The following is a 23,507-nucleotide window of genomic DNA, read 5'->3' as shown; positions in this document are numbered from 1 at the left end:
CACTGATTCTGTGTTGCCATTTATGAAATGCTTTCACATGGGATTTTGTTTTCTCCATTTTATAAAATACAGTCAAATTACAGGTTGTTTTTTGACATATTTAAAATGATCCTTCTGCGATAAAATATGGATCATTTTAAGCGTCGTTATCAGTAACATAAAAAACTGGTCCAGGTCTGTGCATTAGCAACAAAAGAGTGTTTCCATTACATATTATATATGCTTTTTTTCTCTCTTGCCCATAAAATTTTCATGTGGAAGGAAGGAACTGCTCTTCGACAGAGCCACTTTCCACCTCAGTAGGAAACATCTTAAGCCTTTTGCTGCATTTGTCTTTGGACCATTTTACTCTTTTATAGTAATATATGCGTGCATATGATACATGTATGCATGCTTCAAGTAGTCTTTAGTCAATCACACCATTTGCATGTTAAATGTGGGTGGAAGGCAGAGATCAGTGAGCTGCAGTAATAGAAAAACACCTCCCTCCTTTACAATGGTGCGCTTTGAACAGCATGGAGCCGCAGCAGTCACAAGGACAGTAGAGCAGCTGAATGTCGAGACAATGTGACTAGTCCAACATGAGATCATGAATCTGAACCACAGCAAGGTTAGCAGCTACAGATTTAAACAAAAAAAAGAAAAGATAGCCCTGAAGGGAAGACATGTGCACACACAGCTGGGATTGGATCTCCTTGGAAATGTGAGTGCTGCTCAGATTTGTACGCGTTCCTTGAATTATGTAGGTCTTTGTGGATATTGTTTCTGTCATAACAAGATCTACATAGTATACAAGGCTGGAAAAGTCTAATCAATATGTTTTTTGCCAGTGTTGTGAAGGGATCCAGGCATCAGCTGTTTGTCAGCCTTCCAGTTGTCACTGCCTGAGGCTGGAGAAATCCAGAGTAATCACACAACCAGACAATCTGCATCGAGGTTTACCTGAAAAGAAGGGAACGTTTTTCAAGATCCCGATATTTTCTGCAAGGTTCATTCAAAATAAATACATTATTTTCAAAATTTAAATATGTATCTGTGACTTACTGTTGTGTTAGACTGATAAATTCTTAATTTATTCTAACTGTAAGAGGGCCTTAACCAGCATATATGGTCATTTATTATTTATGTTATCACCAGCTGCAACACCCCGTGTGAGAAAGAGAGAGCAGTGGGCGTTACACAGCTCTGCTGGGAAACAGGATGTTATAATTTTTCATAAATGATGATAAATGATTAACATCTTACACTAGCATTTACAATGATTAGTACAATTAATACTGTTGACTCCATGACTGCAACCGTCAGTCTAACTGTACATTTCCTGTAGATACTCTTATTTAGCTATTAATAGACTCTTAAGATTTCCTAATCAAGCATCTTCTGTAACAGACAGAACTGGACTCTGCATTAGGATTAAATACACCCACTTCCTGTTAATATGTTCAGCTTCCTGTTATCTGCTTAAGTCTAACTCTCTCTTTTAGCCTGAATGAGCTTGATAGGTCTTTAGAAATGGTGTGTTCACTTCTCAGAGAATATAATTAGATTTTTTTTTATGGCATGTAAAGTATAAAAATAGCCGATTCTGACCGTCAGCACATGGTTTGGTGCATCTCTGCATTTTAATCCGCCTTAAAGTCTCACACTGCCTACAGTAACTGTCTAAAGTGGAAATCAGAAGCTGAGACTTGTACATGAGATTAAAAAATTTTAAAATAAGCAGCCAGCAACATTTTCTGAAATCGGTACTTCAGAATGATCCTTTTATTCCTTTGTATTCACTCTCAAAACCAGAGGCTAGCATCTGCTGGTGTCTAAAGTTCAGCATTGCGTTTTTCATTTTACTTCCTACAGTCGGTTGGATTAAAGTGAACTTGTGATCAACAGGATGGGGCCAGAATGCCTGAGGTTCCCCAGCTGTCGCAATTTTATGACGAAAACTCAATGTGCTTTGTAACAAGAAGTCTTTATTGGCCGTAACCTGATTTAGTTTATATTGGTAGATTATGTTTCTACCCAAATGATGGTGTTTGTGATTCCCTTTAAACAAGGCTCTTTTTACAAACACAGCTGGTTTTATTGAACCGTTAATGGTTGTTTTGTTCAGGCTGGTTGCAGTGGATGAATGTAATCATTGTCTCTTTCCCATGCAGTCCTCGGATAGTTATTACGCTCCTGCCTCGCCTTGCCTCTCCTACATGCTGTGTATCTGCAGTACCTTATTGAGTTTTGTACTTTATGTGAGATTAGGAGGATTTCCTTCAGTCTTGTTGCCAGTGTCAGGTCTCTGTTGAAGTTTTCTAATAAGAAAACATCCATCTTTGTAAGGTTTTTGTTTTTTTTCTGTGTTAATTTAGGTTTCTGTGTCATTTTCAGTTAATTGAGTCTCCCCTTGATTGTCCCCAGCTGTCCCTCGTTTCCCCTGATTACCTTTCCTGTGTATTTATACCCCCCTGTATCTCTTGCTCTCTGTCAGGTTCTTGTCTTACTGTTGTGTGGTGCTTTTGTGACCCCTCACCAGATGCTACCAGTGTTGGAGCTTTGCTTTTGCTAACCTGTGCTGCCTGGATTTCTTGTGCTGTGTTGATTTGCTATTACACCATCATTCTCCTCCATACCTTCGTCCTGCCGCGTCATCTTATTTGAAAATTGTAATACTAATAATCTGCAACATGTAAGGTTGGCAAAAAAAAAAAAAAGGGAGTATATACATGTTTTGTTTTTACATAATTTATTTATTAATTTTGTGTTATTGTGGAGAAGAAAATGATTTCTGCATGTAATGTAACAATTATTTTGACAATTAGTCAATTAATTGGATAAAGAAATTGCCACATTCTGTAGATGTTTCATTTAACCATTTAGGTATTTTTTTAAATAAAGAAAATAACATTCCTTTAGTGAACATTTAATCATTTGTAGCAAAGGATGCATCTGCCGCTAAAAAAGTGAAATGTGAAAAGCTCCTCCCTTTTTGCTTGACTTTATATCAATAAAGTTTAGAGCTGATCTGTTGATTATTTTGTGGATTAACTGATTGATAGCAATAGGTGCTTGATGGGAGTTTACAGAATTTGAACCATGTGAGGCTAAAACTGCCACTTGATCAGTTCAGGATCGAACATAATTACAGACAAATGCTTTTTATATATATTAAAGTTTTGGCTTAATTAGTGCTTTGAAAATGTTCTTTCAGCCAATGCCCATTTTTGGGTCTGTCTACTCTAGCGAACAATTAATCAATTACTAAATTAATTTCATTAATTGTTTCAGTTCTAAATGTAATGTTGATATTTAGATCATTTTAAAAATCACATCTTTGCATAGCAAGATGTGAGCTTTGGTGATTTTTCTCTATTTTGAGGACAGTGAAGTGAATGAAATGGTCTCCAAATTGAACATTCTTGGCATTTCTTGTCTCATTTTAAGATTATGATACTCATTTTTAAAGAAATAGTTATTAATAAAAAATTAAAAAGCAGAAAACAATGACAAGAACATCTCTGATAAATATATTTGTCATATATCATTACCTGTCATGTTAAATATCTGTTTGTAAATTGAGTTTTTTTCTGTATCCATGACAGGTTTAAGGATTTCTGATCAGATTGGCTCTCCAGCTGCCCAATCAGGCGACAGCCAGGCTCAGTGAGGAGGGAGACCAGCGCTAGAGACCCCTTTACTGCACCCACACTGTGTCACTCCTCACACTCCATCCTCAGCACCATGTCCATCCCCAGCAGCAGCCCAGAAAGGGAGAGCGCCGCTGGAGTTCAGCTGGAGTGCCCCTCGTCTCCTCCTGGTTTGGACGCAGACCCCCCATCAACAGGCAGCCCAGTGCTCAGCCCAGACTCTTCCTCCCATGATGCAGTGCTGTCGGCACCCGCAGCCTCTCCTGCAGACTCTGAGAATCTGAGTCCAGATGAACTTGAGCTGCTGGCCAAACTGGAGGAGCAGAACAGGTAACAGCTGAGCTATTGTGCTGCCTAAACAACTTAAATTCAGATATATAGAAGGAAGTTCCCATCTGATTGTGGACTGGAAGTTAATTTGTAATAATCACTGCAAGAGATCAAACAATGGGGTTTGTTTAATTTTCAAACTGAAGAACAAACTACTTCCCTGTTGCCACAGTTCTGTTTTTAAAATTTTTGATAGTTTGAGAGTCATATGTACACTGTAAAAAAGTCTTGTCTAGTATTTTTCCTTTTTGTTTCTAGTGCACATGACTTGAAGCAAAATATCTTTCAATGACTTGAAATAAGACAAACGTAACTTAGAAGTTAACTTGTTAGCAAGATATAGGAGATATTTAAGTCAGTAATTAATTAATATTGTACTTTTTATCTATATGAAGGAATTACTGACTTAAAATAAGCTCCTATATGTTGATGTAAAGCTACATGTAGGCTAGTTTTATCTTATTTCTAGTGTATTAATATATTTGCACTAGAAACTCATCAAACATTCTTAAAACTGTATGTTTTTACACTGTAGTCGTGTAGAATCAGATCACTTAGTTTGTATAAAACCATAAAACCCAGAGGAAGTACAGGGAGACAAATCAGTACCAGAAATGAACCATACCGCACCGGAAAAAATTAAGAGACCACTTCAAATGATCAGTTTGTATGATTTTACTCTGTATAGGTTTATGTTTGAGTAAAATTAACGTTGTTCTTTTATTCTATGAACTACTGACAGCATGTTTCTAAAATTCCAAGCAAAATTTAGTATTTATTTGCAGAAAATGAGAAATGGTCAAAATACCAAAAAAATGCAGTGCTTTCAGACCTCAAATAATGCAAAGAAAACAAGTTCATATTCATTTAGAAACAACAAAACTAATGTTTTAACTCAGGAAGAGTTCAGAAATCAATAATTGGTGGAATTACCAGGAGGTTTTCAATGGGTTCAGTGCAGTGGACTCTTGGTTTTTTCCAGAGCTGTGTAACTGGAAGGTGAAGTTCATGTTGCTGAGTCACAATAACAGCCCCAAATATACTGACTGACTCTGGACTCTGCCAGATTTAATTGCAGCAGCTGTAACAAATGGCTATTTAACATGCAGTAAAGGTGGCACTGAATGTATACTCAGGTTAGCCTTTATTTAAGTTTGCAGTAGTGCAGTACAACTATAGTCCTTTGAAGAAGTATTCACACCTCTTGAAGTTGAAATAAGATCAAAATAGAATTTTTTGAGCCAGCATTCAAAACGCTAACACTGCACCACTCTGAATACACAAAGTGAAACATGGCGTTGACATCTTTATGACGACAAGAAAGAAAATATATTTGATGCTGTTGAAGACTTACAATAAGAGCAGAACTTCGCCTTCCACCAGGATAACAACTCTAAACATTCAGGCAGCGCTACAGTGGAATAGTTTAGATTTAAAAAAATAATTGCGTATTAGAACGGCCCAGTCAAAGTACAGACCTTAATGCAATTGAGAATCTATTTAAAAAGAAGCAAAAGAAACTGTGACATTTTGACTTTCTTGTCTCTCCATGTCAAGCTGATAGAGACATACCTCAAAAGTTAAAGTTAAAAATAATTACTCTCTGGGGTCAAATAAAAATAGATGCCATACTTCCCAGATTAATTTGTTAAAAAGGAAGTACTTTGTGTTGGTCTTTAAAATAAAATATAATTGAATTTATGCTGCAGAGTGTATCCATGAGGTCTAGTCCCTTATTTGGTTGCCTTTATGAATAAAATCCAGGGATTTAACATGGAGGAATGTGCCGTGGAAATCTAGGAGAGGACAGAAAAGCTAAAAAACAGAACAAAACAAATAAAAACAGGGGACTGTAAAGGTAAAGCAAGTGTGGGGAGAAAAAAAGAGAGGACTTTCAGAAAGCTTAAGATCAACTTTCCTGTGAAAATGACAGAAATTCAGCAAACCTAGAGGGATATTCACTCAATCACCTTTGATTTGATTTGAAAGGTGACATGAAAAAGGAACTGTAAGATGTAGCAAAAGCCCTTGCTGAAGTAGAACAGTGCATTGTGGATCTTTGGACAAAAAATATGTTATCAGATCAAAATTGTGGAACAAGTTGCCATTAAATATGAGCCAAGAGTCTTCTGTTGCTATTTAAGTATTTCTTAAAAACACACTTTTTATAATATCTGTAGTCTTTCTAGTAAGTCTTATTCTGTTTTTAATGTTTTTTATTTTGTTATTATTATTGTCTTGGGTTTTGTCCCTACTATACAGCAGTTTGGGTAAACATTTTGTTTTATGTGCTTTATAAATAAAATGGACTGGATTTTGATTGGACTGGTTCCAGGAGAAACATTTGAAGTCCTAGAGGACATGGAGGGCGACTCAGGGACATCCTTTTGGGAAAAACTGCTTATTGGTCGGATCATTACCAGAGAATATGTCTTTCCGAATCCAACGTATATCTCTGATCTAGAATCCAAGATGCCATGATGATAAACATTCTGCAGTTCAAACTCAATGAAACATTTCTGAAGACAGTCAGAGAAAAAAGATAATCTTTTTCAACCATGGCTATGCGACTGAGGTTTTGGAGAAACACAGATCATACATGTTAAGGGCATTCACTTCCAGACTCCTTTTATTAAATTCCTAATCCAGTGGAAAATGGGGCTGCAAGTATTTAACAACACACAAGTGGCTGCACAAGAGACGGAGGCTTAAGGCATGCAGGGGAAAGTCGCAGGAGAGGATTCAGGGCAAATCTTTGGGGAAAGCATAAAGTAAAAAACAGAAAGAGGAAAGCCAAAAATGTTACTAAAATTGCACCGGTGAAAATTTCCCCTCAATATTAATGTGTTCTTTACTCAGCTAGACAGTACAGGATTTGTACAAAACTAAAAATAGGGAACATTAACACTCCATTTTTGCGGAAAACAAACATGTCTGCTGATGAATATAAGAAACTGAAAAGGCATTAAAACTCTCAAATCTCTAGCAAGAAATAAGATATTTCCATAACAATTTATGCTTTTTTCAGCTTTGTTCTTGCTTACTTATGTCAATGTTCTCTAGCATCTTGAATAAGACAAACTTGCTGATAGACGTTATCCTAAAGCTCGTGAACTGTTTGCATGCAGGTTGCTGGAGGCGGATTCTAAGTCGATGCGATCTATGAGCGGCTCGCGACGCAACAGCGGCTCCTCGTTGGTGTCCAGCTCCTCTGCCTCCTCCAACCTGTCGCACTTGGAGGAAGATACCTGGATCTTATGGGGCCGTATTGTTAATGAGTGGGAGGAGTGGAGACGCAAGAAGGACAAGCTTCTGAAGGTGAGGTACACCTAGGCTTTAGATTTTAAAAATGTACACTGTAGAGTTTGGATAATTGAGTCAAACACAAAAGAGGTTTTAAAAGGTTTATTAAAAATCTCTAACTGGTGGGAGTCACACAAACGTTCAGGAGGAAATGAAACCAAGATCCTGACGTTAGCAACTGAATAGATGAGTTAAACAAACCCAGAGTAGCATTAACCTCTTATATGATGCATCAACTGCCCTTCCTGAATACATAAACCTTAGTGTTTTCGATTGGGGACCAAAATGAGAACATTTTCAGCTGGTGTGAAAGCGACCACACCAGCTGAAAGCGAATCACACCTTTTCTTAATCGGTTTGTGTCAAACCGATTAAGAAAAAAATGTTTCCCACTCAATATTTGTGGTGGCCTTGAACAAGAACCACTAAAGGAAATGATGCGAAAACATCCGAAGAAAACACTAGGAGTGGCTACAGATTATATCGGTTTTATCGGTTCTCTTTTGTCTTTAGAAAATGTGTCCAAAAACTCTTCAACAATAGCATCAGCACTGTGTTTATTCCTCTCATCATGGACAACAAATCCTGTTGATTTGGGAACATTTGCTCTTTATTTGTCAAAGTTATCTGGGAGGAACCAAATATTTCACCCAGCTCTTTCTTAGTTGTAATATCACTGTGGTTTGTTTTCTAATTTTGGACACATATGTGTCTGAAAAATGTTTGTTGGAGTTGGTGTTATTTGTCATGACCTCTGTTTTGCAAAAGGCTTAGATGTATTGATATGCACAGCCAGCACTCCTCCCTGTCCATTCTCTGTGTTGCATTCCCCTCTGCGTCCTCTGTCACACAAACCAAATTTACCCGTGGGAAGAAAAGATGGATGTGAAACAAGAGAAGAAAAATATTGTCAGCAACAAGGGAGATTGAAAAAGCCAAGAAAAAAAAAAAATAGAAAAGAGCGTATTTAGTAACTTATTCTGATTAGATTCTTTTGTAAGTGCTCAAAATAAGCTGCTTCTGACCACGTGTTGTACACTCGCACATGAAAATGGCTGCAAACATATCCCCAAATATACAACTGTACATCTTTGAAAAGCAGAAGTTGAGTTTGCAAACTCAACTCTTGTTAGTTGAGCTTCCTGCACAACTAACCAGAATGCAGCAAATGGTGTCTGGATGGCAAGTAAACAACAAAATACGTCTCTTTTCCAGCAGCCATTGCATAGCAGATACAGCGGTAAAACCAGCTGACCAAACATGATGGCGCTCTGCTTGGGTGACTAGGTAACAGCACAGTTTCCTTAGAATGTGACTTAACAATCGGGAGGTTTTTGAAACCACTCATTTTCTAGACACCAAAAAACAATGACTTGTTTTAAGTGCCTCAGCTGTTTTTAGAGGCAGTTGAGAACCAAATTACAAAAACTGCAAAAATATGCAAAACGTGGATCATACATATAGGTCCCCTTTTAAAACTTTGATAGGTATTTGCTCAGTTAGTATCGAATGAGTGTCTCATTCAGCCTTATGTATTTGCTTTCCAGGAGTTGATAAGGAAAGGTATTCCCCATCATTTCCGTGCCATCGTCTGGCAGCTGCTGGGCAACGCCACCGACATGCCGGTGAAGAACCAGTACTCTGAGCTGCTGAAGATGTCGTCTCCTTGCGAGAAGCTAATCCGTCGGGACATCGCCCGCACCTACCCGGAGCACGAGTTCTTCAAAGGCCAGGACAGCCTGGGGCAGGAAGTGCTCTTCAATGTCATGAAGGTGAGCGCTTCTGCTTTTCATCAGGGCCTGAACTTCACTTTGATACGTTTACCTTTTAGAAAAATGTCAGACATTTATCCCTCCATGTTTATTTTTAATTCAACCACGTTCATCAAAAATGATTTGCAAACTCTCTGTAATCTTGCCAGGAAATCCTGTATTTACTGTTTACTTTATTTCTTTGACAAACATCATTTGGTGTCACATTGAAGACAGTGACTAGCCCGTTATGAATTAAGTCTTTTTGTGGTTGTAACAGTGTTCTTGTGCTCAAGATGTATTGGGTTTTGTACGGCATTTGTATCAGTTTGACCAGCACAAACTCAAAAATATCTGACATTTTTGTCTGACCATCAATCATTCCCCATCAAGCTTTAAATAAACTCTGTTCAGGTGAACTCAAGGGTTTCTTATTTTCCACTACAAACAAGTTGAAGCAACTTCCCAGATTGTTTTGCTGAATAAATTTGAAATTAATGCTTTCGGAGTTTTCAATATTTTTCTGTTTATTTTATTTTCAGCCTTGGATAAACTTTTTATTTTCTTTCAAATGAGCATATTGTTATTTAGTAAAAACAAAGTTTAATAAAATCACAGTGAGGAACACGACAACAAAAGTACCAATTAGACTATGTGGATTGTTTTGCCAAAAAACAGTAAATAATCTTTGTGGCTTAAAGTCCATAATCTATGCAGACAGTCAGAATTTACAAACACAAACAATACTCTAACAACAAAGCCTTTCCAATATTAAGAATTCTATTTTACGGCTTTAATTTCATTGTGTGTCGTTAAATTTTATTGCTCAACTGTACACAATAATTGTCTTCAATTATTTTAAAAAATTGTAGCAGCAGCACAAATGAAAAATGCTTAATTTAATTAAGTTTATTGTTATTGTTACAGGATGAATAATTATCTTAACTTCTTTTGCTGGAGGGATGAGAAAAACGATTTACATTTTAATTAAAAAAAAAAAAGCAAAACTAAACGGATGAGGTGGACTTTGGTTTCATCCTTCCTTGTGGTTGTTCTAAATTTTTACAGTTTTTCATACTTTAACATATGTGACCAAAACCACTTATATGTTGGCATCGTTTGAGACATGTTTGGATCGTGAAATGACGACTCAGTCAGTTACCTTAACAGGCCTGATACTGTGATTGTTACAACTGCATTTATACGACTGATACTTTTGATCTTTATTCGGAACTGTAGAAATCTTTTGGATAAGAGGTGAAGAAGAAGTCCAGTTGTCTTCCACTTAAACACATTGAAGATCAATAATTATTTACTCTTTATCCTCGGTGAACTGTAAAAGATGAGATATTGCTCATTCCTGGGGATTAATGATGAAATTAGGCTGTTAAATTAGCCAGATTTACAGGGTACTTTGTCTCATTTTAGAAATATATTTTATCATCTGTAATTAGACAGCATGTTGCCAGTGTCGATTCCCAGTTTTGAAATGCTGGGACACACCAATACACTGTAAAACATTTGAGCTGCATTTAGTTATGAATTCAAGAGTTGAACAAACTGGAGTTTTTAGGTTAGCGCTTAAAAAAAATGAAAGAAGAAAAAGACAGGAGTGGGAACTATTTCCCAGAATGCTTAGCGGCATGTTTTTGTATCCTGAGATGGAAGAGTGTTACACTGATCTGACTCTTGTGTTATTAACTAAATATTTATTTTAATGCTTGATGATGATGTTCTGTTCACACTAAATGTTTCTGAGCTGCATTAATTGTGATGTTTAGTCAAATTCATTATTATATCAGAAATTTTGTTCATGCAATTTGAAACAAAAATTTTCATTATTCTAAAGTAAAATAAGTTGTTATTTTAATTGGATATTGTGACTAAAATAATAGAGAAATGTGCCTCTTTAACCAGGTGAGGGCAGTTTTCTTTCTTGCATATTGTGAAATAAATGTTTGGTTTAAATTTCAGCATTAAGTTAAAACTCTCAATTCATGATTAATGAACTTTAAAAAAAAAATTTTTAGATAACTTATCTCTCGTTGTTAAAGCAACTTCATAAACTTTTTTTAAATATGTTTATTAGGTATTTAGAAAATTTATACAGAAAGGGGGAAAAAAAAGGAAAGTACGATAACAAGACAAAACGTATACAGCACTGATGCAGAAAACAGGAGGCATCTACATAAATTACAGAAATTATTTGAGAAAAGTAATCAATTTATATATACTTAAAGTTATACATCATTCTGGTTAACTTCATGGACTTTTTCTGAGTTAAAATCAAATAAATTTTTTTGCTAACTTAAATTGCATTTTCCAGGCAGCAAGTGGACTTTGATTTTCAAGTGAAACCACCTTCAAATGTTTTACAGTGCACTTAATGCTTGTGAAAAATACCATATGCAAATTTGCACATAATGTAACAGCTTTGAAATTACAATATTCTGAGTAATTTCATATATATTTAGAATAATAAAAAGACAAATTAGTTTTATTGAAACAATCCCTCTTATTGTTTGACTTTTTTCACCTTTCCGCTTCACAAACACAGATTGTTACACGTTTGTTCACGGATTTATGCTTTAACATAACTTTATTAAACTAGTGTTTAAATTCTGGTTCTAAGCTGACGAAGACGTGTCATGAGGTGTTAGAAACCTGTTCACTGTCCTGATGTAACATGATGTGGAAGACTCATTTCTTTCGCTTTTACTCTAAACCTCGTTTGCAGCATTAATAATCATCCTCCAGGCTTTAGCTTCAAATAACCTTCCACTCTGTTTTTACGTGATTAACTGCTTAATCTACTAATAACAAGGTGCAGCTGTGAGAATATGATGTGATTAGCTGTTACTACTTTCTACCCTTAAACTGCTTTTGCCCTAAAATAAAGGGGAAACGGGCCACACGGAAATGTGCTGTTAATCGCCATGGGAACCAGCTTGTTGTTTACTCCTACAGCTGAGCTGCTCAGGAAATGAAGACGGATATCTGGACGCTCTCTAATCCCATTTCCCTGGCTGTGACTGTTCTGTTAGGATCTCAAAGGTTTTGTTTTTGTACCAACATGTAACATTATAAATGTAACGTATGTTTGATTTCTAGGCATACTCCCTTGTAGACCGAGAGGTGGGTTACTGCCAGGGCAGTGCTTTCATCGTTGGCTTGCTGCTAATGCAGGTACGAATTAAATAGTATTTTTCTAAGACATAATCCATAATGGGGATTTTATTTCAAACAGATTCAGTAAAATATGTTTAAACATTCAGTTCTGTTCAACTATCTTGAGGTTACAGTATCTTTTGTGATAGACTAACACAGGGAAGTACTTAAGTTTGAATGGAAATCAATTGAATTGATTGGACATTGCATATTAAATATTGTCATAAATATTTCGGATTTAGCAAATTTCTAAGTTGCATCAATAGTACCATGAAACAAACAAGACAAAATACAAAAATAACATTAATACTGTTTTGCTAATAAAAATAAATGTATAAAAACCAGATGTGAAATAGACATAGACAGATTTTATTGTCCTTCAACTACATTTAAAAATGTACAAATTGAAAGAAATTTTGTTGCAAGGCTCCAATAATAAATAAATTAAGTAATAATTAAAGGATGAATATAAATGTTTATAATAAAAGATTGAACTAATGGGAGTTTAGTATTTGGTTTAGTTTAGTAAACCAAATACCAAATAAAAATTTAGTGGTCCGGAAAACTAACTTTAAGAGGCCTATATCAAAGCGCTCGTGTCTTGTTACGTGTTTACAAAACTGTATCTGTCAAATTTTTCATTTAGCCTTTATTTCACCAGGAAAATCCAACTCGGATTTACAATGTCAGTAAATCCGAGTGGAGATCCACTTGTGTGTCATTTAATCTTAGTAAAAATCCAGCTGTCCTCTGAAGGTTTCAGAGGTTTCCTTCTTCATTAAATCTCAGTCTAGCCAGTTAATGTCTGGTTTGGTTGCAGCCAATTTGGGTGCGTCTCCATCGGCAGTGTGTTCGCCCCTCTATGTGGGTGTGAAAATGGACAGGAATGTGAGTGAGCAGGAATTGTGGTCAACGAAACGATGATGTCATTTTGCGCATGCATGGTTAGGCAGCCAGTTTCTTCAAAATATCTAGATATATTTATTTGTTGTGGGTTGCCCGGTCCAGTTGATGCTACACATGTTCTTCCTCGGGCTTTTAGAATGTAGATTGGTCTCCTTCCAGCAAACATTAACCTCTAGACTTTCAGCCAAAATCTTGAGGCTGAATGTCTCTAGACTTTGGCTAAAACTTGAAGCAAGTGTTAGAAAGTTCAGCCTAAAATCTGTGGCATGACTTCAAAATTACTGACTGAGTTCGAGCTGTTTTGCAAAGAAAAGCATACAGAAACTTTAGTCTCCAGTACTGGAGACTTCTTGTTGGAACTACTGCATTAAAGGAGCGGTGTTATGTATTTTTCAGGCACATAATGCCATTTTAAAGCACAATCAAGTAACTGTTATCTTCAGTTATCATAAAATTGCTGTGTATATCAAAAGGGGCTTAAAAGAAATTTCACTTTGTAATTTAGCACCTTGAAATTGGGCCTGTGTCTCTTTAAGAAGCTCCTCCTCTTTCTGAAACTCCGTCTTCAGCACATCATCACGACAACCTTTCTTCTTTGCGTCTTTAACGACACCAGCTTTGGGCTGAGTAGTAGTTTATATGATGAGCTCAGAAGATGCACAGAGCACTCTTTTCAGAATTTTATAGTTCAAAAAATATGAAAACCTTATGAATCTTTTACTTTTTTACTACTTTGTCTTCATCTATCCCAAAGAATCCTGGTAAAATGCATTCATATTTGTGGTTCTATTGCGAAAAAAGTCTGAAAAGGTTTAAGCTTCTAAAAAATGAGCTGTATATTCCTTTTTTTTGTCCAAAATAAGCCATGTTGGGCTTCCAACCAATGAAGTAACTCCTTCATTTTTGCCCTCCTCCCAGATGCCAGAGGAAGAGGCCTTTTGTGTTTTTGTGCGACTGATGCAGGAGTACCGTCTGAGGGAACTGTTCAAACCCAGCATGGCCGAGCTTGGCCTCTGCATCTACCAGTTTGAATATCTTCTACAGGTAAAAAATAAATAAATAAAAAGAGCAAGAGTTGTGCTGTCTTAACTGACCACAAGGGGGAGGCAAAACATTTATTTTGATCTTGAAAAGTCACTTCCTTTTAAGAGGTTTGGCTGCGTTTACGATTTGATGCCGCTTGTCACTGCAGGAGCAGCTTCCAGAACTGAACGTCCATTTCCGCTCCCAGAGTTTCCACACATCCATGTATGCCTCTTCCTGGTTCCTCACCCTCTTCCTCACCTTCCTCCCTCTACCCGTCGCCACACGCATCTTTGATATATTCATGTATGAGGTAGGGAGCATTCTGTGGATTTATCAGGAGATTTTGTACACAAGATAACATATATATATAATAAAATGTACGAACGGTTCCCAGGGCCTAGAGATTATCTTCCGTGTGGGTCTGGCCATCCTGCAGTACAACCAAACCGACCTCATTCAGCTCGACATGGAGGGAATGTCACAGGTAAGCGTCTGCAGCTGTGTGCCACTTTCTGTACAAAATGGTTTCATGTACAGATTCAGCCACGAGACAAAACACTCCATGTCCCAATTTCCCCACCGCACGAGAGCTTCCTGAGCACAGCTAAGATCTATTTTGATTTTTTTTTAAAAAGAAGCTTTGTACAGTTTAAGGCCTTTTCTTTTTATCAGCGTTGCATAGAAAATGAAACAGTTTTTTATTTTTACTGTACAGTTTAAGTTTGTGGTCTAAAACCACATTTAGCCTGTTTTATATGTGTGCTATCGTCAGGAGGCAGCAGTTGTTTAAGCACACATGCAAAAAGAAACAAACCCCTGTTGCTTGGTTAAAATCCGGTCAAATAAGTGAAATATGTCAGTAGCTGATCTTTATTTGCAGACAGAACTTGCAAAAATAAGTAAAAACTATACCTGTCAGGTTTTGGAGTATTTAACAGGCTTTATATACTTATTTATGTGTGTTGCTTTGTTTTATTTTGTTCTAATTTATCTGAATACATGTGCCATGGTGAAATTGGTGCATTTTTATTTGCCCCCAAAAAAATGTATTTATCATTATCAAACTTTATTTAACCAGGATAAAAACTCTGTGGCAGCAGCATGATTACATTAGTTACTAACAAATAGAGACTCTTTCACTCATCAGCAACAATATCATCATTAAAAATTTTAAAACATAGATAATCACTTTAAAAACATTGGCAGAGATTGTGTTTCTGCTGCTAGATCTTTTAAAATGACATCTAATATTGTCTTTTAGTAACAAATCGCAAGAAAACATTGAGCTCAATAGACAAGATGATAGAACATGTTCAGTTTACCGGATTAAATTTTTACAAGTTACAGGAAAAACTAAAAATCCCCACTTTTTGTTTTGACAAATAGAGTAAAACTCCACATATAACAAACTATATTTTAAGAATCCATAATCAGGGTAGAATATTCTAGTCCAGTTTTGACCAGTTCATTTGTTCCAGTGTTTTTTTCTTGTGTATTGCTGAGGTAGCCATGTAGAAAAAACAGAGATTAAGTGCAACAGGGACCAGATATTGACAACAAGGCTGATAAAAATGCTCCTGTAAACGTTGTGCTGCTGTGTGACTTAAACATTCTTCTTCTGGACATGCGGGTCGCTTTGGGGACGTAAACCAATCACACAGAAATCTCATTGGGGCCAGGTTCTATTAGTGGTATGAATGATGATGCAAAATAATTGGATTCCAGCACAAAATTGGAATTGAGCATCAAGACCTGCTGTAACCTTAACCCAACATTTTTTCAACACAAACAACAGAACAAATTGGGCTTTTTTTGTGAGCAACCACCCTCATATCCTTGGTCAATAATGACACCCTTCACTTACTGATAACAGCTTGAAAGTTTGGCTTTACAGTGGCATTTCGATATCACAGTTTAGGGTCACATGGTAACAATATTCTCAATAAGAGCCGCTGTTCCGTGTCTGCTTTGTAGACGTTTGATATTAACGAGCAACTTTGTCTTGTGTTTTCCTCTCAGCATTTCCAGAAGGTGATCCCCCACCAGTTCGACAGCTGCCCCGACAAACTCATCCTCAGGGCCTACCAGGTCAAATACAACCCCAAGAGGATGAAGAAGTAAGACGCCGCTTTACTCAGCTTCCACTGCAGAAACCGGAGGCTGAGTGAGCTTTATGTAACACTTAGGCTGTTCCACAGAAGCAAACACGCATCTGCCACACTAAATTAGGAGAGATAGTCTCCTATGATTCATGGTTTATTTTAGTGCATCGTAGTGTAAAAGGAAACTTGATTAAAAATTCAGCTATTGGGAACATTTAAAAAAACCTGTAATTTCTGATGTCTTATTTTTTTCAGACTTGAGAAAGAATACACCACAATTAAGAACAAAGAAATGGAGGAGCAGATTGAGATAAAGGTTTGTGTAATTTACATATTTATGCTTATAGAAAACCAATTTTTTTACTACTACTACAGTCACTATCTTCTTATTTTGATTTTTTTAACCATTATTACTGTTTGAAAAACAAAAATAGTCTATAGTTTAAACTAGGGCTGTTGTAACTAATTATCTCTGGGAGGAGAAAGGCTGCCGTACTTCAGGCATTGGGCCAGTCAATTTAAGGATAAATTGAAAAACAATAAAAACCCGGACATTATCATAAATCACTTAGCGTTTGTCAACAACTCATAGGTGGAAGTGAGAGCGCTGCGTAACATAAATAATCACCCAGTGCGCTAAATAATAAAACATAATTTATCAAAGCTCTGAGGCAGGTAATTTTCCTCGAGGAATTTTAATAATTGAGCTACTCAAATCCCTCAGGGAATCGTTACAGCCCTAGTTTGAACTATAAACTATGTAATACAACAATCTGTTGTATTCCATTGTGTTGTTTATATCTTTATGTACCAACATTTTGAGTTGCCTTTGACTGAAAGGCGCTGTTTATAAATAAAGCTGCCTTGCCAAGTTGCCTAAAATCTGACATATTCTATAAGTGCTTATTTACACTTGCTTATTTTGTTTGTTCAGCGATTACGCACAGAAAACAGGCTGCTGAAGCAGAGGATTGAAACACTAGAGAAGGTAAGACAGCAGCTTCCTGTCTTCAGTATGTTGATTTAAATCAGCAGCTCTGTTGAAGCTGAACAGCCACATCAGGCCAGTCAGGGAGTTTTATTCAGCAGTAGAATTAGAAACTGTAATGCTGTGGGTTTACTTTCACGTTTTTTGTTTCAAGGTTTCTTTCACTTGTCCTTGTGTGAGTGTGTGTGATTGTTCAGCTGGTGAAAACTGAAGTCCTCACCTTTTGTGAAAGACGTTTTCTTAGAATTAATTTGATGCTGCTGCTTCTCTTGCTCACAAACATTTCTTCACTTCTCTCTTCACTTCTCTACATTTGTTTCCTTTTTTGTGGTTTATCTTCCATGGTTTCCCACTCTTTTTTTTTTATTTCACCATCTCCATCACTTTTTTCACCCTATTGTTCCTCTCCATGGTTTCGCTGTAGGAGAGTGCCGCTCTGGCAGACAGACTGATACAGGTATAGTACTGTACACCACTTTCCCACAGACCTCTGGCTAACCTCTGCCTTACTCACACCTTCCCTCTCAGCCTCACTGCAGTAGTTTTCCATTAACCTGACCAGAATGCATGAACATAAATTATATGCTGTCTACCTTTTCAGCCCACGATATTGTCTGGTCCCTGAATGCATGCAGTTTTTAGCCATGATGGAATTATTTTATACATCATAATCCTTGCATGTGGCATGCCGGTGTCAAAATTGCATATTTTTAATCATAGATGTAAATGTATTTCTATCAGGATTTAATGCTAAACATCATACGAGACCAAAATGAAACTTTTATGCCTACACATGATTGTGAACGCACATAATACTGGAATGCTGGTGCTAAAAGTTCACCTTCCAGCAGAATAACAACCCTAAATGTACACCCAGAACCACCGTGGAATAGTTTAGATAGAAGCAATTTAATATTTTAGAACGGTTCAGTCACAGTCTAGACCTGAATTTAATTCAGAATCTGTGGCAAGACTTGAAAATTGATGTTCAAGAAGAGTCACCATGCAGTCTGACTGAAGAGGACTGCAAAAGAGAATGGGTAAGCGGGGGTGGAGTTGCAGCTGTAGGTGTGAAAAAAGGTGGAGTATTTTTGTTTAGTGTATATTGCAATATTTTAGCACACTTAAGTAAATATCTAGCTTATAAGTAACTTTTCAGAAAAATATAGGAGCTTATTTTAAGTAAATAACTCCTGAATATAGATGACAAAGTACTAGTTCCACTGGCAGATTATTTCACTTATAAGATGGAAAAATTTATTTTATAAGTGAAATAATCACTTGTGTCACTTGTAACTGCTGGTGATTATTTATTATCACTAGCAGAAAAACTATTAGTGGAACTAGTAATTTTTCATCAATATTGAGAAATTATTTACTTGAAACAAGCTCTTATGCTGAAAGGTTACTTGTTAGTTCCATCCTATTTCAAGTGTACCAAGAAACTAGACCAAAAGTAAGATTTTGGAAAGATTTTCTTTTTTCGTTGTGAAGTGCTGACTCGGCTGAGGTAGCTAGAAATGGATGCCATGCGTACATAAATATTTTTATGTGCAAAAATATTTGAAAGCCATGTATCGTTTTCCTTCCACTTCACATTTACGTTTTGTGGAACTGTTGCATAAAATCCCAAGAAAATGGGGAAAAAAAATATAATGAAGAATAAAATCTTTCTTTTCTTATTTACCAAAAAGAGGCAATAGGAACAGCTTCTTTTTGTCTTTAGACATCAATATCACTTACTCTAAATTTACTAGCTTGATTTTTACAAAACTTTATCAAAATAATCAGCATACTGTTTTACTGGACAAGCTGGAAGGACAGTTGATTTCTGCTTTAAAGTCCCAGGCATGCGCTTTTTGACCAAAATTAAACCAACAAGATATATGCTTAGTTTTGTGCTTGAACTATTGACCCTTTGCGCGTGACGTCACTACTCTTTGAAACTCCGCCATGACGGACATCAAATCAATCATCAAATCTGCTTTAAAGCCTGGCAAAAAAAACTGCGCATCTTTTAGCCTAATAGTTAGCCTCGTAGTTATTTTGTTAACTTTACAGGGTGCTGCGCGGTCGGCTGCACAAACAGACAAGGATACAAACCAAACTTGTCTTTTTCTTGTATAACTTTTAATGAGGAAAGATGTGGCAGCGATGGACAGCAGCCGTCAATGCTAATGACTGGCAGCCGTCAGTGTAACCGCGGATTTGCAGCGAGCACCTTTCACAAGACCAGAAGACTAACATTCATTTAATTTATAAGTAAGTATTATTAGAATATCAAATATCGCAATATGGCGAAGGCACGTGCATAACTGTCAGTAACCATGGAAACAGTGCCCCAACCGTCATGTAGCCTAGCATGTATGGAAAAAACTGGTTAGCATCTCGTCTTCTGTACGTTTTGGCTGCTCCCGTTTAAGGGGAACCGCTGTTTATGACGTGGTGATATAAATCATGTGGTGTGAATTCAGACAAAGTTGGTCATTTGAGCAACACGTCAGGAGGGAGGGGGTATGGGTCGGTTTCTAAGTTAGCTGTTTCAAGCTTGTTAGTACCGCAATCAGGCGTGTTAAGTTCACAGACAAATTAGTTCGTCTCGAACAAGTAGAAGCCATGAATAAACTGGCAAAAACAACTTTGGAGGACAATTTCAGTTGCTCTGTTCAAAACTCTCTCCCACAATTCTGACGTAAATCATGGCGCCTAGAATGATTTAGTGATGTAGCTGCAAAGGGTCAATAGATTTGAGAATGTGATTCTCTTCTAAAAGAGCTTTTCAAAGGGGAAAACATCTGTTGTGTAATATATAGCAGACATGTTTCCCTTAACTGTATGTTTTCTGTATCCCTTTATGTAACCATAATGTGCCCTTCATCCCTAATTTCCTGCATGTTAACACTGAAGCTCTGCTGTTGATCTTGACCCTTCCTCTGGCTGCTAATCCAGGGTCAGGTGACTCGAGCACAGGAAGCAGAGGAGAACTATGTCATCAAACGGGAGCTGGCGGTGGTGAGACAGCAGTGCAACACGGCCAGCGAGAGCCTGGAGAAAGCCCAGGAAACCATCAGGGAGCTGCAGCAGCAGACGGTAAATGAGTAAAGCTGTTTCAAGCTTCACAGCCACTTTAAAAAGGACGATGACCTGTTTTTATTGTTCTCAAATCTTTTGAATCACTCTTTTGAGCAGAAATTAAACACCATTCTTCTCTGCAGTGTACCTATTATATAAACACATTCTTTTTAATGTTTATTTGCAAGACACAGGACTATAGAACATTTCTGCAGTGTTGCAGAGACAACAAAACCAAGACAGCAGTGAGTTTATCAGGTTTGGTGCTGATTGTTTGGAACTTCATGTTTTAATTCAACCTACACTGAAAAAAGAAAACCGATGATCCAACTTAAATATATTGTGTTATATAGCCACAAATAATCAAATTAAGTTCATTCAAGTAAATTTATTAAGTTGTCACATTAAACAAACAGTAACTTTAACAAACCTAATTCAGTTACATGTGACAAATTAACGCAGTTCTTTATATATTGGACCTCCATTCTTTTTTTCAGTGTAGATGTGCGTTATTCGTTATTTCATTTTGCTCATATTTAGTCAATATTTGTAACTCCGATGTAAAACTTGTCAAACGACCGACATTAGATTGTCACAAAGCCACAAACACCATCTTTCTTTCATTATGACCTCTGACAGCTAAAACCTGATAAGTTCATCGCCGTTTCTACCTCCTACCAAATTAACAACACCGTTTTATGGTGTTGTTAACCACAGATATTCAGTTAAACATCTCACAGCCACTGTGCAACTCACTGCAACATGTCAGACTAGAGAAGATTCAGAGTCTATGCTTGTTTGGTTGTTTACTGAAATTGCCAGCCTGCATAATTATTTGAGAAAAATCTAAATAAATACAGTGATTTCATTCTAAATGACGTCATTGCAAGCGGAGAATTTTATTCCAACTCAGATTGCTGGCATCCTCCGCCCCCCAGGGTTCGCACACCTCTTCACACTCTTAGACAGCTTTGATAACCATGACTGAAATTCCCACAATGACAAATCGAGAATCCTCTACTCACGCTATGTACTTGCCCGATTTAATGCTTTTGTATTTTACCTTGTAGGTATTTTTCCACTGCGCTTGCTGTTTTTTTGCTGCTCTCATACCCTCCACTTTTTAGTTTGACCTTGATGTGGTGGCTTAAAAATCTGCAGTGGCTTTCAATTCGCTGGCGTCAGGGGTAGTCAGTGGGCAAAAGTGCAAGTTTATGTTGTGTGTGTGTGTTTATCGGCTGAATTTTGCTCAAGAAGAGTTTTGCTTTAATTGTCACGCTCAACCGATTTCCACAGATGCTCTCACTTAGAAACACTTTATTCAGTTTTGAATTGTCTGATTTCTAATTATCTTCCTCAAATGCATCTTGGTGACATTTCTCAGTATTCTGAGAAAAATGGTTGCAGATGTGTAATAGTAGTAATGCTTCTTCTTTTCTCCGGAGAAAGAAGCAAAAAGAGATGTGGTAGAGCTCACACCCAGGTTTACCGCCCTTGTGGTAAACTCGCAGAACAGAACTGCTCACCCTAAAATGAGCAGCACAATGCATCTGCTTTGCACTCTAAAACAAAACACATAAAGTTTTCAGTAAACGGAGTCCTACAGCGCAAATTAAAAACCGATCAATAAACTGAAATTGATATCAGTTACTGCTGTATATGTGTGTGTAACATGACTGTTTGTGTTTCCAGTACACAGAGCAGTTTGTGAACAACCTGCAGACGCAGCTGGAGCAATCCCGGCTCCGCGAGGCCGAACTGCTCGGCGCGCTGAAAGAAATGCAAGACAAGGTGCTCGATCTGGAGAAGGTAAAGCAACAAACATGCAACAGTTTTTACATTTTGAAGTGACTCTGGGATCAAGCTACAAAATGTCATGGAGTCAACAATAGTGTTTGAGACGAAAACTCAATTTTAAGGCTTGGGATTTTATATTTTGTGTTTACAGAATATCAAAGCTACTTGTGGTGTTAATCATTTAGCGGTAACATAAGCTAAATAAGTTAAATTAACTTAAGTAATCGGCATAATTGACTGATCAGGATAAAAATGCATCACATAGATGCCTAGATGCCCCAATTGGAATATTCTGATCGGTTTCAGCTACGTGTGCACCGATTTATCGGTGCTGATTTCCTTAATTTTCAAATCTGTTCTGTTGGTTTCTCCATCCTGTAGACCAACATAACACGTCCCTTAACCTGCAGCTTAATTAGGAGGTTCAATAACATCTCAGCAGTTAGTAGAACCTGTTGTGGATCCCGATAAGCTCCAAATATGTTTTCTTTTTTAAATAAATAGAAACTTTTACCCAATAATATCATTTCATACTGCTGAAGTCAGTTTTGTTGCCTTCTTCATACTATGTCTAGCAAAAGTATTCATACCACTTAGTTTTTCACAAAATATTTCTTAGGATTTTATGTGATAAACCAACACAGAGTTACACTTGGTTATGTATTTACATGTGTGGTATGCAGACGCTGCATATTCATTGTATTTCTTCCAGGTTTGCTCTGTGTTTAGCTCCAAACTCTGATCAACTTCCCTGGAAAAGCATCTCACAGAATGATGCTGCAAAATCCATGTTTCACTGCATGGAAGGTGCTTTCAGGGTAATGTGTGCATTATACAATCCCAATGAAATAAATGTGAAAAACTCCAACGGATATGAATACTTTTGCAAAATACTGTAACATATTTACCCCTAACAGATATGTAGACAGATTTGTTAACCTTTTATAACTTGTTGCCAAAAACTATTACTTTTTCAGAGGAGCAGCTGCCTACCTGATGAAAACAACTTGGCTGCGCTGCAGGAAGAAGTGAAGCAGATGAAGCTGCGGGAACTGGAGACGCTGCGGTCGTTCAGAGAGATGCAGGACACTGTCACTGACCTCAACCAGCGCTGGCAGGTAAAAGACACAACCGATCTGTCTCTGTGACTCTCTTGTCCAGGCGTGTTTAAACAGCCGAGTTAGAGCCGAATTAGAATAATTTACTCTGTGTTCCTGCAGCATCACATGTCACGCAGCAGCAGCACCGGCGGCGGCGGAGGCCACTGGAAGGAATCCCCGAAGAAGAATGCGATGAATGAGTTGCAGGACAAACTGATGACCGTCAGATTGCGGGAGGCTCAGGCCCAGGCTGAACTCCGGGAGATCAAACTCAAAGCCCTGCAGCTGGACAGCCAGGTCAGATATCAACACTGTAGATCAACTTGTGATTG

At 37.3% G+C, this 23,507-nt stretch overlaps 1 protein-coding gene across 3 annotated transcripts in view; it reads left to right on the top strand.

Annotated features, from left to right (window-relative positions):
* The window catches only part of evi5l (ecotropic viral integration site 5 like), a 42,534-nt gene that overhangs the window by 6,528 nt on the left and 12,499 nt on the right, over positions 1–23,507 (top strand). For 2 of the 3 annotated variants that reach the window (XM_028018254.1, XM_028018253.1), the window contains exons 2-16: positions 3,588–3,962; positions 7,091–7,280; positions 8,813–9,037; positions 12,128–12,202; positions 14,009–14,134; positions 14,283–14,426; positions 14,511–14,600; positions 16,136–16,233; positions 16,474–16,534; positions 17,153–17,206; positions 17,631–17,663; positions 20,156–20,296; positions 21,971–22,087; positions 23,053–23,193; positions 23,296–23,472. In XM_028018254.1, coding sequence (XP_027874055.1) covers positions 3,727–3,962; positions 7,091–7,280; positions 8,813–9,037; positions 12,128–12,202; positions 14,009–14,134; positions 14,283–14,426; positions 14,511–14,600; positions 16,136–16,233; positions 16,474–16,534; positions 17,153–17,206; positions 17,631–17,663; positions 20,156–20,296; positions 21,971–22,087; positions 23,053–23,193; positions 23,296–23,472 — 1,908 coding nt within the window. In that variant the 5' untranslated portion in view covers positions 3,588–3,726. The remainder of the gene's footprint in view (positions 1–3,587; positions 3,963–7,090; positions 7,281–8,812; positions 9,038–12,127; positions 12,203–14,008; positions 14,135–14,282; positions 14,427–14,510; positions 14,601–16,135; positions 16,234–16,473; positions 16,535–17,152; positions 17,207–17,630; positions 17,664–20,155; positions 20,297–21,970; positions 22,088–23,052; positions 23,194–23,295; positions 23,473–23,507) is intronic. The other variant, XM_028018255.1, reaches the window with a different exon arrangement.

This window comes from Xiphophorus couchianus, chromosome 5, assembly GCF_001444195.1.
Source record: "Xiphophorus couchianus chromosome 5, X_couchianus-1.0, whole genome shotgun sequence".
NCBI lineage: Eukaryota > Metazoa > Chordata > Actinopteri > Cyprinodontiformes > Poeciliidae > Xiphophorus > Xiphophorus couchianus.
Note: the sequence above shows the minus strand (reverse complement) of the source record. Positions and strands in the feature narration are given on the sequence as shown.